The following is a 13,838-nucleotide window of genomic DNA, read 5'->3' as shown; positions in this document are numbered from 1 at the left end:
ACCTCCGAAGTTCCCCAACCCACGTTCGGGCGTCTTCCTCATTCTTTCTTTCCGTTTTGCAACGAGGAGAATGCATTGCGGGAATTCGCGGCTGACGCTTCACATGTATACATACATTGTCGCAAAAGGCGGCCTGCATTCAGCATGCGACAAAGTTCAATGGCTGTGGACTGGCGGGACGTACCTGAGATATCGCATTGGCATCTATCACGGATACCCTCTTAGGCTCTCCCTTCAATCCTAGGGCATCTGCAGAAGAGCTCGTCGCCCTCATCCGTCGTCGTCCTGAAGCTCGTACCCAGCCCAAACCACCTCTGAACAACTACCGCGCCCAATGGGATGCTCTCCGCTTTCCATTCACGACATCGTTACTCGGTAAACCCCACCACAACCCTGCGCCCTTGCAAGAGGGCGTGGCCACTAATGGGCAGGGGTGTTGATTAGCATCGAGGATTACGAGGGAGGTGGTCGCGATGTTGCTCAAGGGCGTGGGGTGTGCTTGCAGAGCGTTGGGCGGATGAAGAGGTTAGCTATATCCAACGCGATGGACGACACAGATGCGGACGATGTATCGACAGAGGACAGCGGTGTACAGTTCTCACTCCCAACCGCCCCGTTGAAGATACAGCTCAACCCCGCTTGAAATGGGTCGCTTAAGTGAGCAATGCTGGCCCCTCCAAACTATCTACCCTCTCGGACGAAGAGGTGCTCGAGCCGACGGCGGACAAACCTCTGAACCCACCAACCATTCAGGCTTTCTCGCCCACTCCCAAACGCGGGCGAATCATCCTGGGTTCTGGCACCCTGCTCACCCTCCTCACGCACCAAATACGCACTATCCACGCAGACCCCACGTTGGTGGACAAACTCATCCCGCAGGGTGTGCTAGATCTCATACCCAGCAAGACGGAACTCATCACTCGCGATGAAGTTCTCCCGGAATGGAGATAAAAGCCAGGAAGAAATGATGTATCTCGCTGTGGAAGGCGGTATGCTCCTTCTCTCTGTATTTGTCTTGTCATGAACTTACTCCCATTTAAAACAAGGCGATCCCTCTATATACGACCACTCCCCTGAAGAGGTACTCTTCTTCCGTGCACCCCCATCGCTTCAGATATCTCCTCCACCTGGGCCAGGCCGACGTTCAGTTGTATCACGCTCACGCGCCGCGGTGTAGCCGAGAGCGTGATTCTGTGCTGTGGGGAGGGAGGTACAGTACGCCAGGGGCAATACGTTGATCATTTTGACGGGTGTTGCGAGGCTGTTGATTCGCTTTTGGGTGTTTCTTCGTTGACTGGGTCACTCCTGCTCCTACGTCCAAGACTTCTACGTCTTCTACCACCACCACCACCACCACCACAGCAGCAGCAGCAGCCCCATACACACCAACTCGCTATCCCAATCACTATCATCAAACGCGCGTCAATGTCCGATCAACGCGTCACACACACGACACTTGGTCAACTATTCTACAGGCACCCGAGGCGGGGGGACCAGAGCGCCCCCTGGGACTGATCGTTGTTGTCATAGGGTTATGAGATGACGGTGCAGCCGGGGAAGTGGTGTTGGATGAGGGGGTGATGAAGGGGCAGAGGGCGAAAAAGTGGTCAGGTGGGGAGGGGTGGAGGGCGAGGAAGACACCCGATGAGGCGTAGGCGGGGTTGGATGAGGGACATGTTGTAAGTTAGTTGTACTTGTGAGAGCGAGTTTCTCTCGTCTTGTTTTGTAGCATTGATTTGGTTATCACCTTAGTCCTTTTTACAGTATACTATGGGGGAGAGGACGCATCGGAGTAGCTTCTTCTAAATCTTATGGCCATCCTTGTGGACTCTTTGATTGCTCGCGGAAAGCTTTAGTGAGAAATTCGACCATCGCTTGGGACTTTTTGGAACACCTACCCAAGAAGGGATCACATATGACTGATAATCTCAAGACGCGTACACCTGGTGTTTACAAAGAGGAGGGGCAAGAGCGTAGCCGAGGACATCGTGTGACGGTCATTGTTCTCTCCCCAATCTTCACTGCATCCGGGACAGTTAAGCTGGATTTGCCGCGCTTAGGCAATTCCGTCGCCAATCCATCATCAAATATCAACGGTTAGCTTGCCAAGGGCTCTCTCGGTCGACGATTTAGTGAACTCATTTTCGGAATAGATGCTGTTATCTGCAGCGTCGAGCGTTTGATGCAGTGTGTGTGTAAAAGTTGATGCGACATGGGTAGCCGAATGCAAGGCATGTCGATGTCACAGATTCATCGTATACCCATCAGGACTGCATTTTTCTGAACCCTCACAACCACCGAACGAGGGCAAATTCACAATATGCTTGCGTTCCAGCGGAGGTTGGACCATACAGCTTTCTCTTTGAAGCGCTGCAGCCAGGTGATGGACTCAACAAAAACTAGGAGAAGGCGGTGGTGCAGAATCTGGACGGTTGAAACCTTTCAGCATGTAGTGGAATTCTGACGAAGAATTCACCCCAGAGGAGTAAGCCCAGATCAGTATTTCTGTCAAGGCGATGAATGGACTGATGGCAGATTGGCGACAGGATCTGGAAAACAACAGTTTTGAAGGTAGATTGGCGAGATCAATGTCATGCTATGTGACAGCGTGTTTAAGCTGCGCACTCGCATTAGTACTTCTTGGCCGTATTCGGACTATCATATGGTAGGTGTGAAGTCATTCGGCGGAATGCCCACGTTCACAGTCTTGCAAGTAATACATGATGTCTATCATCCTTAGGCGGTACTCTTGACACCATCCTTGACTGCCTGCCAGGAAGCCCTTCCGGACACCTCCTTGAACCAGCTAAAGAACAAGCCACGTTAACAATGGGGACGACACTCAGATCCACAGACACGTACCGATCAACGTTGGGCTTTGATTCTATGACGTTACTCTCCGCCGCAGGGAGGTATGAGCCGTATGCAACGTGAAAGATATCAGCAAGAGTGATTTCCTGCAATCACATCGGTAAGTATCGCGTCATCAGATGGTACACACGATGTGAGACTGACATCTCCAGCTAGGTACTTCTGCTTTGCGAGGATCGTGTCATACACATCCAGATGCTTGTCCAGGGCGGAGATTGCTGCCTCATAAACCGCAGGGTCTGAGGTCAATCCACGGTATCTTGGGGGCAAAAGTGTGTCAGAACGCGATACAATGTTGCAAGACCAAAAAATCGGCTCACTTTTTGAACACGTTTTCGGCAACGGCTTGGACGTGTGTGGATGGAAGTTGAAGGCTTCAATCGATGCGGCTTGCTCGGAGAGACCATATGCCTTCGGATCCTTTGGGAGGAGTGGTGTTCCTTGATCGGCGTACTTGGCCGCGATATAGCGAGCGATGGCCCTACTTTCGTACACGATGTATCCATCATCGTCCTGAAGTCGGACACCCTATGAAGCAGTTGCCTGATAAGGAGAGAGATCGAAGCTCACGATGTAGGGAACCTGTCCGAATGGTTGAATCGCGAGGTATTCCGGGGCCTTCTGCTCGCCCTTGCTAATGTTGACTGGGATGAACTCGAACGGAACGTTTTTCTCGTACAACACTGTTGCAACAGTCTGAGTGCAAGTGGAGAGGTGGAATCCGTAGAGTTTAAGAACCATTGTGAGACGCGTTCAAAGAAATGAATCTGGAGGTGATGAAGAGCGAGGTTCTTGCCTTGCTCTTCTTTTCAACATGTCGGACTGACCGGAGACGCCATACCGGCACCCATTCGTTGTAGATGGGAATTTCTAGAAGTCAAGTCAGGCCTGCAAGACTACATTTAGAGCCGAACGTCCGCGCATGCGTAGTACGGTAGGCCTAGATTTCAAAGCTGTCATAGTTTTCCGATGGAAGGCCGTGCAGCAGTGCTCGGTCAGCTGTAAGTGCTAGGCACTCAAGTTTGAACGTTGAGGTATAGCCTCAGATGCGAACATCTTGAGACAAGGTTGAGGTATAAGTGTTGAGATTCTGATGACCGTGTGATGACCATGATAATGATCTATATATGTGGTGGGATTCATCAGCTCCGAAAGGACAGTTGACCTATGAATATGAATACTTACTGGAAAAGACTCCATGGACGTGTTGTGTTGGTGTGGATTGTAAATAGAATCTGTTCCCAACGTAGCAATGTTGATTACGGCCCGCTAGTCCAAGCGTCCAGCAAGAAAATCACCGTAACCCAAATCACTTGGAATTCCCCCGAGTGAACAAAGCTTTCGCTTTATCCTTAACCTTCCTCTCCCGTTTCTTCCCCTTTCGCTGTTTCGTCACTTGGCTAGAAGTGGGGTTTTCCTCAGGTAGGGGTACAGTCGGGACTCTCCTACTCTGCAGTAGCTGGAATATCAGCGGAGAACCTGGGGAGACGATGGGCGAAACGCGGGGTAGTTCTTCGGGAGCTGCTGGGATGGGAGGGTGGATGGAGGCGGACACGGATGAGGTCTCGACTGGAGGATTGGTTGGGGTAGCTGGTATAATTGGCGAAGCAGGTGTTGGCAAGGGCGACACGATACATGGCGGAGAGATGAGTGGCGGAGAGATGGGTGGCGGAGAGGTAGGTGTTGGTATAGGTGGGTTTGATGGGGAATTTGGTATTGCTGGTGTGTCGGATGAAGGAGGCGGCAATCCAGAGGATGGTTGTTCTGGAAGGGAGATGGGCGGAAGAGGAATATGGGACTGTGTTGGTGATTTGGGGAATCGTTCTCGTACCACGTCCCAGGAATCAAGGCTATTGGAAGAATCCAGGTAACGGATCGTTTCACAGAGTCAGCTGACGTCCGTTCCTCTCAAACTGCTGAGCGCTCCGAGTTAACGCGCAGTGGCGTGCCTCAGCGTAGGAGGCACCAGAAAGGACGGCGGTCAAAGAAGAAGTGTGAGAAAAAGAAACAAAACAACGCCCTTCACCAGACTCAAGGGGACGAAGAGATGACATGCTATTTCGTTTCAGATATTCACAAAAGCAGCAGATCCACTATGGAGACACCACCAGAAACCTAGAACAAACAGTAAACTACATTGAAAGCCGAAAGACGAACACACATGCCTGGCTTCTTCATCATCATCGAAGTAGAACTTAGCGATCCCTGTCTAGCGACATTCCGGCTCTACCTTCTCTCATCCATCCTCGGCGTTCTTCGCATTCCTTGTCATCCCTCTCCCTACTATCGTCCTCACTAATCCGCACGAGATCCGGTCGTAATTCATATCCTGTAGGAGGACAAGGATCCACTGCGGCCGACGGATCGCTTTCCTGCAGCTCGGGCCTCGCCTCGCGGATCCTACAAAAGACCAACCAATTAGCTCATCGTCAAGAGGGGAGGAGTGATGTCGTACCAGGCGGTTATGCGATACTCTATGTCGGGCCTGTGTCGAATCTTGCATCGCCAAAAAACATCGGGTATGATTGAAGATCCAAAGTCCTGCCCATCGAACTATCGAATGCTGGAAGCACAACGAGGCATCTGTGCACCACCGGAGTCTCTTGGGTTGGATGATTGTCGTTAGGGCGAGCCGTCGGTAGAGCTGCGGAGTACTGAGATCTAAGTGGGGCGAGCCAAAAAGCGGCGTCGTCACGAAGTTCGGGGCAGCCGATCGCCGCAGGAGTTGGTATGGGTGAGTGAACCACCTTCTGGTAATGGTGCTTTAGAAAGGGAAGCGTCACTCAAACCATGGATGCTCACCTGATAAATAGCACAAAACGTCTACCGTTGCATGACTAGCCTCTCCTCTGCGCCGTAAAAATGTACGGTCCATTGTTCGTCGTCCTGAACGTGGTGTTACAGGGAGCTTTCCGGTCTAACAATATCCCAAAACACCTGCGTTGAGTTCATGGGGGGGTATGGTGCACGATGTGAACTGTAGGATAGATGATCAGAAGATGGACGCTTCGAGGAAAGTAGATGAAAGCGGGCCCATACATAAACTTCAGCGAACTTGACGATCGCCTCTCCGTTTGTCGTTGCCAGTGATCTTTCACTTCACTCGAAGGGTGGTTGACGTGGGTTTCCAAATCAACCGCGGACCAGGATTACGGCGATGAGACGTTCGTGGAAAACGAGGACACGAGGGCTGTGAGCGAAAAAGTAGTTGAACGAATCGGAATAGATAGCCCTCCACCGGTTTGAAAGCTTGTGCGCCATGCGTGAACTTGCAATTCCGTGTCAGGTTTACTCTCAATGAGCGATGACAGATCAAATACTCACCCAGCGAATGTCGAGCAGGAGAACTGGACAGCTCTGCAAATGTAACGAGAGATTCCCAGGCGCGCGAATGGTAAGCTAGCAAAGTTGGCGGAGATGTTGGTGATCGACGATCAAATCCGTGTTGAACGTTTGTTTTGGTCGTTGTCTCTTTCCATTACCACGACGAGTCGCCAAATTCACTCTTCGCACATATAACGACCTTCAATGCTCCTCACGCCGCCTGCCTTCTTCCTGCTAAAATTTGGGACCACTGTTACTGTACGCATATAGCCACCTCCGAACCCACATACGAGCGCCTCCCTCATTCTTTCATTTCGTCGTGCAACTTCGAGGGAATCCTTATCATAGGATCGGTACTCATTAATCATTAGCTGCATCGCGGGCATTCGCGGCTCTCGAAACTGACGCTTCACGTACACATTCTCGCAAAAGGCGGCCTGCGTTCAATATGCGAGAAAGTTCAATGGCGCGTCAGGGAATGCCAACTGCATGCTTGGCTTACGGGACGTACAGACATCGCATTGGCATCTATCACAAACACTCTCTTGGGCTCTCCCCTCAGGCGCAAAAGAACTCGACACACCTTTATCCACTTCCTCTCATCGGTCCTTGGACAGGACGACGGGAGAACCTACGCCCCTGCAAGAGGGCGTGGCCACTAATGGGGAGGGATGTTTCTTAACGTCGAGGATTACGAGGGAGTCGCGAGGTTGCTCATGGGTCCCCCAACTGAGCGAATACTCTCCAACTATCTACCCTCTTGGACGAAGCGAGCTGAAACTTCTGAACCCACCACCCATTCACGTCTTCTTGGAATTATCCTGCTGGGCTCTGGGCGGACACTCCTTCTTCCCCCTCCTCACACACCACATCCTCACTATCCACACCGACCTCGCGTTGGCAGACAAGCTCGTCCCGCAGGGTGTGCTAAACCTCAGACCTAGCAAGACAGAATTCTTCATCGTGGAGAAGTTCCCCAGGAATGCAGCTAAAAGCCAGGAAGAATCAAGGCGCGCGGAAGTGGTTCGTGTATGTTCTTTCTCTTAGAGTATATTCTCGTCATGAACTTACTCCCACTATGAAGTTAAAAGAAGCCGATCCTCCATAGGATCTGAAGAGGTAGTTTTCTCCCGTGCGCGAGGGTTCGAGCCCTTCCTCGTTTCGGGTATCTCCTCAGCCTTGGTCGGGCCAACGTTCGGTGGTATCCCGCTCACGCACCGCGGTGTAGCCGAGAGCGTGATTGTGTGGGGAGGGGTGGGAGCAGGGTACAGATGCCGGAGTATATGTTGGTTATTTTGAAGGGTGCTCCAGGGAGGGTTGTCGATGCGCTTATGGGCGTTTCTTCGTTGACTGAGCCCACTCCTGCTTCTACGTCCAGGACATCCACACCTTCCACCACCACAAAAATGACATAGACAGCAGCGCCAACTCGCTGCTCACGGTCGTATTGCGTCTACGCCCCAAAACGACTCTCCCTTTCCGAGGAGACAACAAGTTGCTCGTGCCGACATGCTCGAGCACTCTACCTGAACAGTAACTCTCTAGGAGTGGCCGTCCAGAGATCCTGGATCCAAGAACTGTGGCATGTTGGGCAGAAAATCCTAACATACATCTACCCAGCATCGTCTAGAATCCGGATCTTCACCCCCTTGGGTTCCGACCTGCGCGGGTCTCCTATTCCGAACGCCTTCACTTCCAGAGTACTGTGCCAGTGTTTCAATTGCGCATCTGCAAGGTGCTACCTGAGCAGCTCTTGTCAATCTCGACGTTTTGTTCACAATAGAGGACGAAAGCTCAAAGCACTCCTCCATCCTCTTGGCGTCCTTGTGGCTGCACCCTTCGGCTTGTTACCATCATGCATCTTGACCATCCATTTCACGTGTGGCATTACAATTTCTTCCTTGTCTCCCGGCTACATCTCACCACTTCCGCCTCCATCCTTACGGCGTTCTGCTCGTGGCTCGTTCCTTCCACCGTCCATCACCATCCATTTCGTCATTGGCAGGATATCCTCTCCTCGCCTTTCCTTCATTCTGTCCCGGCCTTTTCCATCGATCGATATTACTTGAGTCAGAGGGCCTTCATATGACAATACTGCCTCTCAACTTTCGCAATTGCTACCTGGAGCCTGCCAAATTCGAGGTATGTTTCATGGTAACGGACGACGGGGGCTCAAACCACACATTTTCCGTCGTGACCTGTAAAGCATTCGCGGGCTCTTGGTACCCCATCTCAACGATTGATGAGATTCATGGCGTTTTGCCCCTGGCAGTCCTGCGCCTAGTCATGAGCCCAAACACGCCCCAGCTTTTCTTTCCTTGCATCCCAAATTACTATCGGTTGAGGTTTCCCAATCCTAATGACGCAACCCAAGCATGTGCGACGTGCTGCCCGATGTCAAAAGGCTGTTCACGTTATCGGACGACCACACATCTTGTGAGGCAGTCACAGCTTCCCCTTTGCCTGCTCCTCATAGCTCGTTTCTTGCGCTTGACATCTCATTCCGTCGAACGATTTGTCTTTGCTGGGACTTCCTGGATCTGCTCGGATCCTTTTTCGCATCCAAACCAATGCTTCTGTGTGGTGTACTGCGTGCTACCTTGAGCAGCCTACTTCCCCAGTTGACCGTTTCGTTCATCGTCACCAACCCACCTACAGCAGCAGCCCTCTCTCGTCCTCTGGGAAGGTGGACTCGTATGGCTACCCTCACTACTTGACAACTGTGACAAGACGGTATCCCTAGAAGAGACCTATCTTTCTTATAAACGCGTGCCATTAGCCTACCGTACACCATCTCCGCCATTGGCCTATTATACACCATCTCCGCCATGTGACCGGCCACTACGAGCACCAGTACTAGTATGGCGTACCCGAGTTCCTCTTCAAGCCACCAAGCTTCTACTGAGATGCAGCCTGAGGTGGACCGCGCATTGGCTGGGTCGTACATCCACCTGATTCCTGGCCAACTCACCCATCCTTCCCTCCCAAAGCCAACCATTTTTCCTTTTCCCCCACGTTCACCCTCTCATGCAGTCCAACGGAGAATGTGTTCGCTACCCAGGTCAGTCGATCTCCTCTTCCGCTCAACCCCCTTTTAACATACCTCCCCTTCAACGATCAGATCCGAACGGGTCCATCATATCCCGTTCCAGCCACTGACGACTATGGTAAGCTTACCCACTCAGCTTGTAGCCATCCATATAACAACGTTGTAGAAGATTCCCTTTACGATTCCTCTGATGACGAAGACCAGCCCATTCACCCTCTCGCACTCGCAGGTGCCAAGTCCAGGAAAAAGGCGTACAATGTGTATTGGGGGCATAACATACTTTTGTTTTGTTACTTACATTCCAATCTAGTTCTGCTGCACTTGCAGCAATGGGGAGCGGCGTACATGGATTATGTTGTGTGGTTCCAACTTGAGAGCTTGCCAATGTAATGTTTGTAGACCGTGCGATGGCGGATGAAGTAGAAAAGATATGATAGCCTATGTATCTTATACTTACCTACAATCTTGTAATTCATGCCTGAATTCTTTCTCCAAATTCACTAAAAGATTTGTACCAGCCTTTTGAAATAAGTGAGTCATGAATCTGACAAAAAAATAAGAGCAAGTAAGTCTGAGTTTCCCGAACCAACTTCTTGACTGGGCCCTGGCGCATATACCATATGTTTAGCGGCGGGGTGGACTGGCCAGTGGTGGCATGTAGTTCAGGTGGGTAGCTTGACAGTCATCTTCAGAGTCTCAACTGATACATTGCTCTTTTAGAACCGACTTCCTCAAGGCGCTACAGTGGCTCCCACTGTGAAGGCAGCTTTGGTTGATATTCAACAAATACTCGAGTATTAGGTTGAATTTTACCTTTCAACCAGAGGTCAGTTAAAATTTAGGTTGAAAAAAATCAACCTGTTTTTCTGGTTGATCACCAACCTAAGTGTTCAACTAGAGACTGGTTGATAATCAACGTCGCGACAGTAGCCAACTTGGTGTGAATATCAACCTAAGATAGGTTGACTTCATCCTTCCTTGAAAAACTCAGCAGTATGTATGTATACCTACAATACTACACTCAATAAAATATTCTCATAACCTAATCTTACATGACACTAAATTGTAGCCTCAGGTTGGCCTCGGGTTAGCCTCAGGTACACAATGAGGATGCTGGAGTTTCCATTGACAGTCATGGGAAGTTGATTTCTCCATTTCGGAAACTATCGGGTCTGCAGTTTTACAATGCAACCATCATGTTCTCCGCTCTCCTTGTCCACCCACCTTCCTGCTCGACCCAGGTACGTTCCCTCCCTTCCAATGATAGACCAAGCTTAAATTGTACTTCACATAGGTGGGAGCGATAATGAATTGAGGGTAAGTCCATGCTCTATAACTTACATTTGCGCTAATGTTGGCTACAGGATCAAGTCCCTGCTCAGCCTAAGGCTGGAAGACACGAGATAGCGAAAACGAGAAGGCACTATGGCAGAGTAAGTCACTCCCCAATGAGTTGCTGATATCTGTTAATGTATTGTTGACGGAACACTAGTTGATGAGCACCGAATAGTCGAGGCATGGAAGTGATCATGCTGAGAGATCATGTGCAGGGCACAACCACGAGCAGGGATGAGAGGGTTGGCGACATCATGAATGTGTAAGTCTCGTCCCTGATCAACTCATGCATAAACACCTACTAATTCGCCTTTGTTGCTGGCTAGAATTGTTTGATTGGATGGTGTTGTGGTTGTTTCATGTTTGGGAGATGCTTTTGGCTTGGGGGTTTGACATGTTGGTAAGTTGTATATTTCCCTTTCCTTTCCGACCTGTTCCTCACATGCTATGCATTGCAGTGACCTCCAATGGTGTTTACCTATCATATCCTCAACCCAGTGTACCATTACTAGCAGTAGCGCACTGTTGTCCTATGATACAAGCAAAATATAATGTTTTTTATCAGAATCACTTGGTTAAATATCAACCATCATTCAAGTTAAAACTAACCAACAATAGGTTGAAATCCTTTGGTTGAATTTAGTGTTTGAAAGTTAGGTTAGTTAACTGGAAAATAACCAGACCTAACCGCAACACTAACCTAACTGCGGTTAGGGTTAGTTGATTTCGAAAATGGAATAACCGGTTATTTTGCGGTTAACTAACCGTTAAATAACCAGTTATAACCGGTTATAACCAGCCCTATTATACACCTTCAAAACGCACTTGAGAATGTCGAAAACGCTTAAAATTTGACTAAGTTACGGTCAAATCTCTAAAATATCACTCAAATGTGTAGACTTTCAAGGATAATTGCATAAATATGTCAATTCTTCACCGATTTTAGCGTTCTTGGGCTCGATTTAAAGCTAGAATATGCAGAAATAATATCTATCAAGATACATATGAGCATATTTGCCTTGTTATAACCGATTCTTTATTTTTCGGTCCTAACCAGTTAGTAACTGCAAATAACCAACCGTAACCGGTTAGTTGCGGTCCGGTTAGGTTATTTTAGGTTTCAGGACAAAGGCTAACCGGTCTCGGTCTCGGTTAGAGCCCCTGGGCACCCAATAACCGGACCTAACCGGACTTTCGAACACTAGTTGAATTCAACCTTTGGTTAGTTGAAATTGACTGGTATGACAGCCTCAGAAGCCTTAGGTTGAAAATGGCCATTTTAGGTTGTTAATCAACCAAAGTGACCCAGGTTGGTGACAAGGGTGATGAAAATCAACCTAAAAAGCGGTTGAATACGACCTATGCTAGGTTGAAAACTTAGGTTGAACTTCAACCAGCATGACCTGCACAGTGTCCTGTGATACTAGTCACTGACAAAACTCAACTGACTCAATTCTCTGGCAACAAATTGGCATATCCTGTCTATCTAACTCTTGGGAACCTACCACATTCCATCAGATGCAAGCCATCTGATCAGGCATGTGTCCTGATCACATATCTCTCTGTTGACAAGATATGCAGAGACTGCATGTCAAAGGTGGAGCAACGTGGCAGGATCCAACATCTATTCCATGAGTCCATGCGAATTCTACTTGAACCCTTGAAGGATGCTGCAAATAACAGAGTGGAGATGCTTTGCGCTGATGGTTATGTCCAAAAAATCTTCCCCGTCCTATCCAGCTATGTCGCTGACCACCCTGAGCATTGCCTGGTGTCTTGCAGCAAATACGGCACATGTCCCAAATGCCAATGCCCTGCAAACAATCTTCAAAGTCCTGACAAATACCCAGACTGCACTCAATTATGGACAGAGAAGATCATCAAAAACACCAAGGCTAATGCTTGCCAACTGTCAGACTTCTACAATGATTGCAGGGCTCAAGACATTTCAGGTGGCGTGTATGTTCCTTTCTGGAGTGGGTTTCCTCACACAGACATTCGCCACATCATCACTCCCAACATCCTACATCAGCTTTACCAGGGAGTCTTCAAGCATATCGTCAATTGGTGCAAGCAGGCTATGTCACCCAAGGAGCTTGATTGACAAATACATGCCCTCCCTCAGATGCATGGAGTTCACCATTTTAAAAATGGCATCTCTGTTTTGTCACAGATATCTGGAACTGAATGCAAGAACATGGCCAAAATCCTTCTTGCCTGTGTTGCTGATGGCATTCCCACATAGTGTTGCCATGGCTCGGCTAGCCGAGAGCTGGCTTATGTAAGCCAGCTAAATTTCCTTAAGTGGCTCGGCTCAGCTTTTAGCTGACCCAAAGCCGGCTCAAGCTGGCACATAATTCTCAAAGTGATGTGACTATAAATCTGGGTAAATTAGATGCTGTATACCTGATAGATACATAGTGTAATGTATATTTCGAGCACAGAACAATAATAGAAACCAAATGATTATGAAAATAAATAAAAAAATAGGGGAGGATGTGAGATAGCATAGAAATAGGAGCATGTATGGATGTCATCTCTTCAGCTCCTTCAAATACGACTAGAATACAATTTAAACGAGCCTTCAGATGAAGAAAAATGGTGGAAAGCTGACTGAGATACAGCTCAACTCCCCCCAAAAGAGAAAATGTAACATATCTCCGGAACGCGGACACGCAAACCTCTCGTCTCTTCGGGACCTTCAAATGACACTAGAATACGTTTTAAACGAGCCCTAGATCATAAGAAATGATGGAAATTTGACTGACCTAGGGTACTCACTCCCCAAAACAGAAAATGGAAGATATCTCCAGAACGCGGACACGCAAACCTCTCGTCTTTTCGGGACCTTCAAACAACACTAGAATATGTTTTAAACGAGCCCTAGATCATAAGAAACGATGGAAACTTGACTGACCTAAGGTACTTGCTCCCCAAAACAGAAAATGGAAGATATCTCCAGAACGCGGACACGCAAACCTCTCGTCTCTTTGGGACCTTCAAACAACACTAGAATACATTTTAAACTAGCCCTAGATCATAAGAAACGATGGAAACTTGACTGACCTAAGGTACTTGCTCCCCAAAACAGAAAATGGAAGATATCTCCAGAACGCGGACATGCAAACCTCTCGTCTCTTTGGGACCTTTAAACTACACTAGAATATGTTGTAAACGAGCCTTTAATGAAGGATGGTGATGGAGAATTCACAAAGATAGAGTACACCCTCCTGATGAATCATGAAACTTAGCATGACAG

General features: G+C 48.8%; 4 protein-coding genes across 4 annotated transcripts; 3 read left to right on the top strand and 1 right to left on the bottom strand.

The window, feature by feature from the left end:
• Positions 1-2,736: 2,736 nt before the first annotated feature.
• On the bottom strand, positions 2,737-3,612 carry LACBIDRAFT_317765 (uncharacterized protein; the record flags this gene model as incomplete). Its single annotated transcript, XM_001890289.1, has 5 exons — positions 2,737-2,806; positions 2,863-2,957; positions 3,016-3,130; positions 3,188-3,384; positions 3,442-3,612. 5 exons carry the CDS (start codon positions 3,610-3,612, stop codon positions 2,737-2,739), a joined length of 648 nt encoding a protein of 215 aa, XP_001890324.1.
• Positions 3,613-4,146: 534 nt separating this feature from the next.
• Positions 4,147-5,192, top strand: LACBIDRAFT_296035 (uncharacterized protein; the record flags this gene model as incomplete). Its single annotated transcript, XM_001890300.1, has 3 exons — positions 4,147-4,738; positions 4,941-4,998; positions 5,085-5,192. Exons 1-3 carry the CDS (start codon positions 4,362-4,364, stop codon positions 5,190-5,192), a joined length of 543 nt encoding a protein of 180 aa, XP_001890335.1. The 5' UTR covers positions 4,147-4,361.
• A 1,492-nt stretch (positions 5,193-6,684) lies between these two features.
• Positions 6,685-7,494, top strand: LACBIDRAFT_317762 (uncharacterized protein; the record flags this gene model as incomplete). Its single annotated transcript, XM_001890299.1, has 2 exons — positions 6,685-7,222; positions 7,280-7,494. The coding sequence occupies 2 exons, from the start codon at positions 6,685-6,687 to the stop codon at positions 7,492-7,494; spliced, it is 753 nt and encodes a 250-aa protein (XP_001890334.1).
• A 1,562-nt stretch (positions 7,495-9,056) lies between these two features.
• On the top strand, positions 9,057-12,683 carry LACBIDRAFT_335428 (uncharacterized protein; the record flags this gene model as incomplete). The annotated part of the gene is made up of 16 exons (XM_001890298.1): positions 9,057-9,256; positions 9,388-9,502; positions 9,572-9,630; positions 9,805-9,809; positions 9,873-9,910; positions 9,965-10,000; positions 10,069-10,070; positions 10,206-10,237; positions 10,314-10,330; positions 10,377-10,485; positions 10,539-10,561; positions 10,609-10,677; positions 10,795-10,841; positions 11,261-11,294; positions 11,526-11,635; positions 12,098-12,683. The coding sequence occupies 16 exons, from the start codon at positions 9,057-9,059 to the stop codon at positions 12,681-12,683; spliced, it is 1,482 nt and encodes a 493-aa protein (XP_001890333.1).
• Between the last annotated feature and the right edge of the window lie 1,155 nt (positions 12,684-13,838).

This window comes from Laccaria bicolor, genomic scaffold (genome assembly GCF_000143565.1).
Source record: "Laccaria bicolor S238N-H82 LACBIscaffold_87 genomic scaffold, whole genome shotgun sequence".
In the NCBI taxonomy this organism is placed as follows: Eukaryota; Fungi; Basidiomycota; class Agaricomycetes; order Agaricales; family Hydnangiaceae; genus Laccaria; species Laccaria bicolor.
The sequence above is the reverse complement of the archived record's forward strand: the minus strand, read 5'-3'. Positions and strand labels throughout refer to the sequence as shown.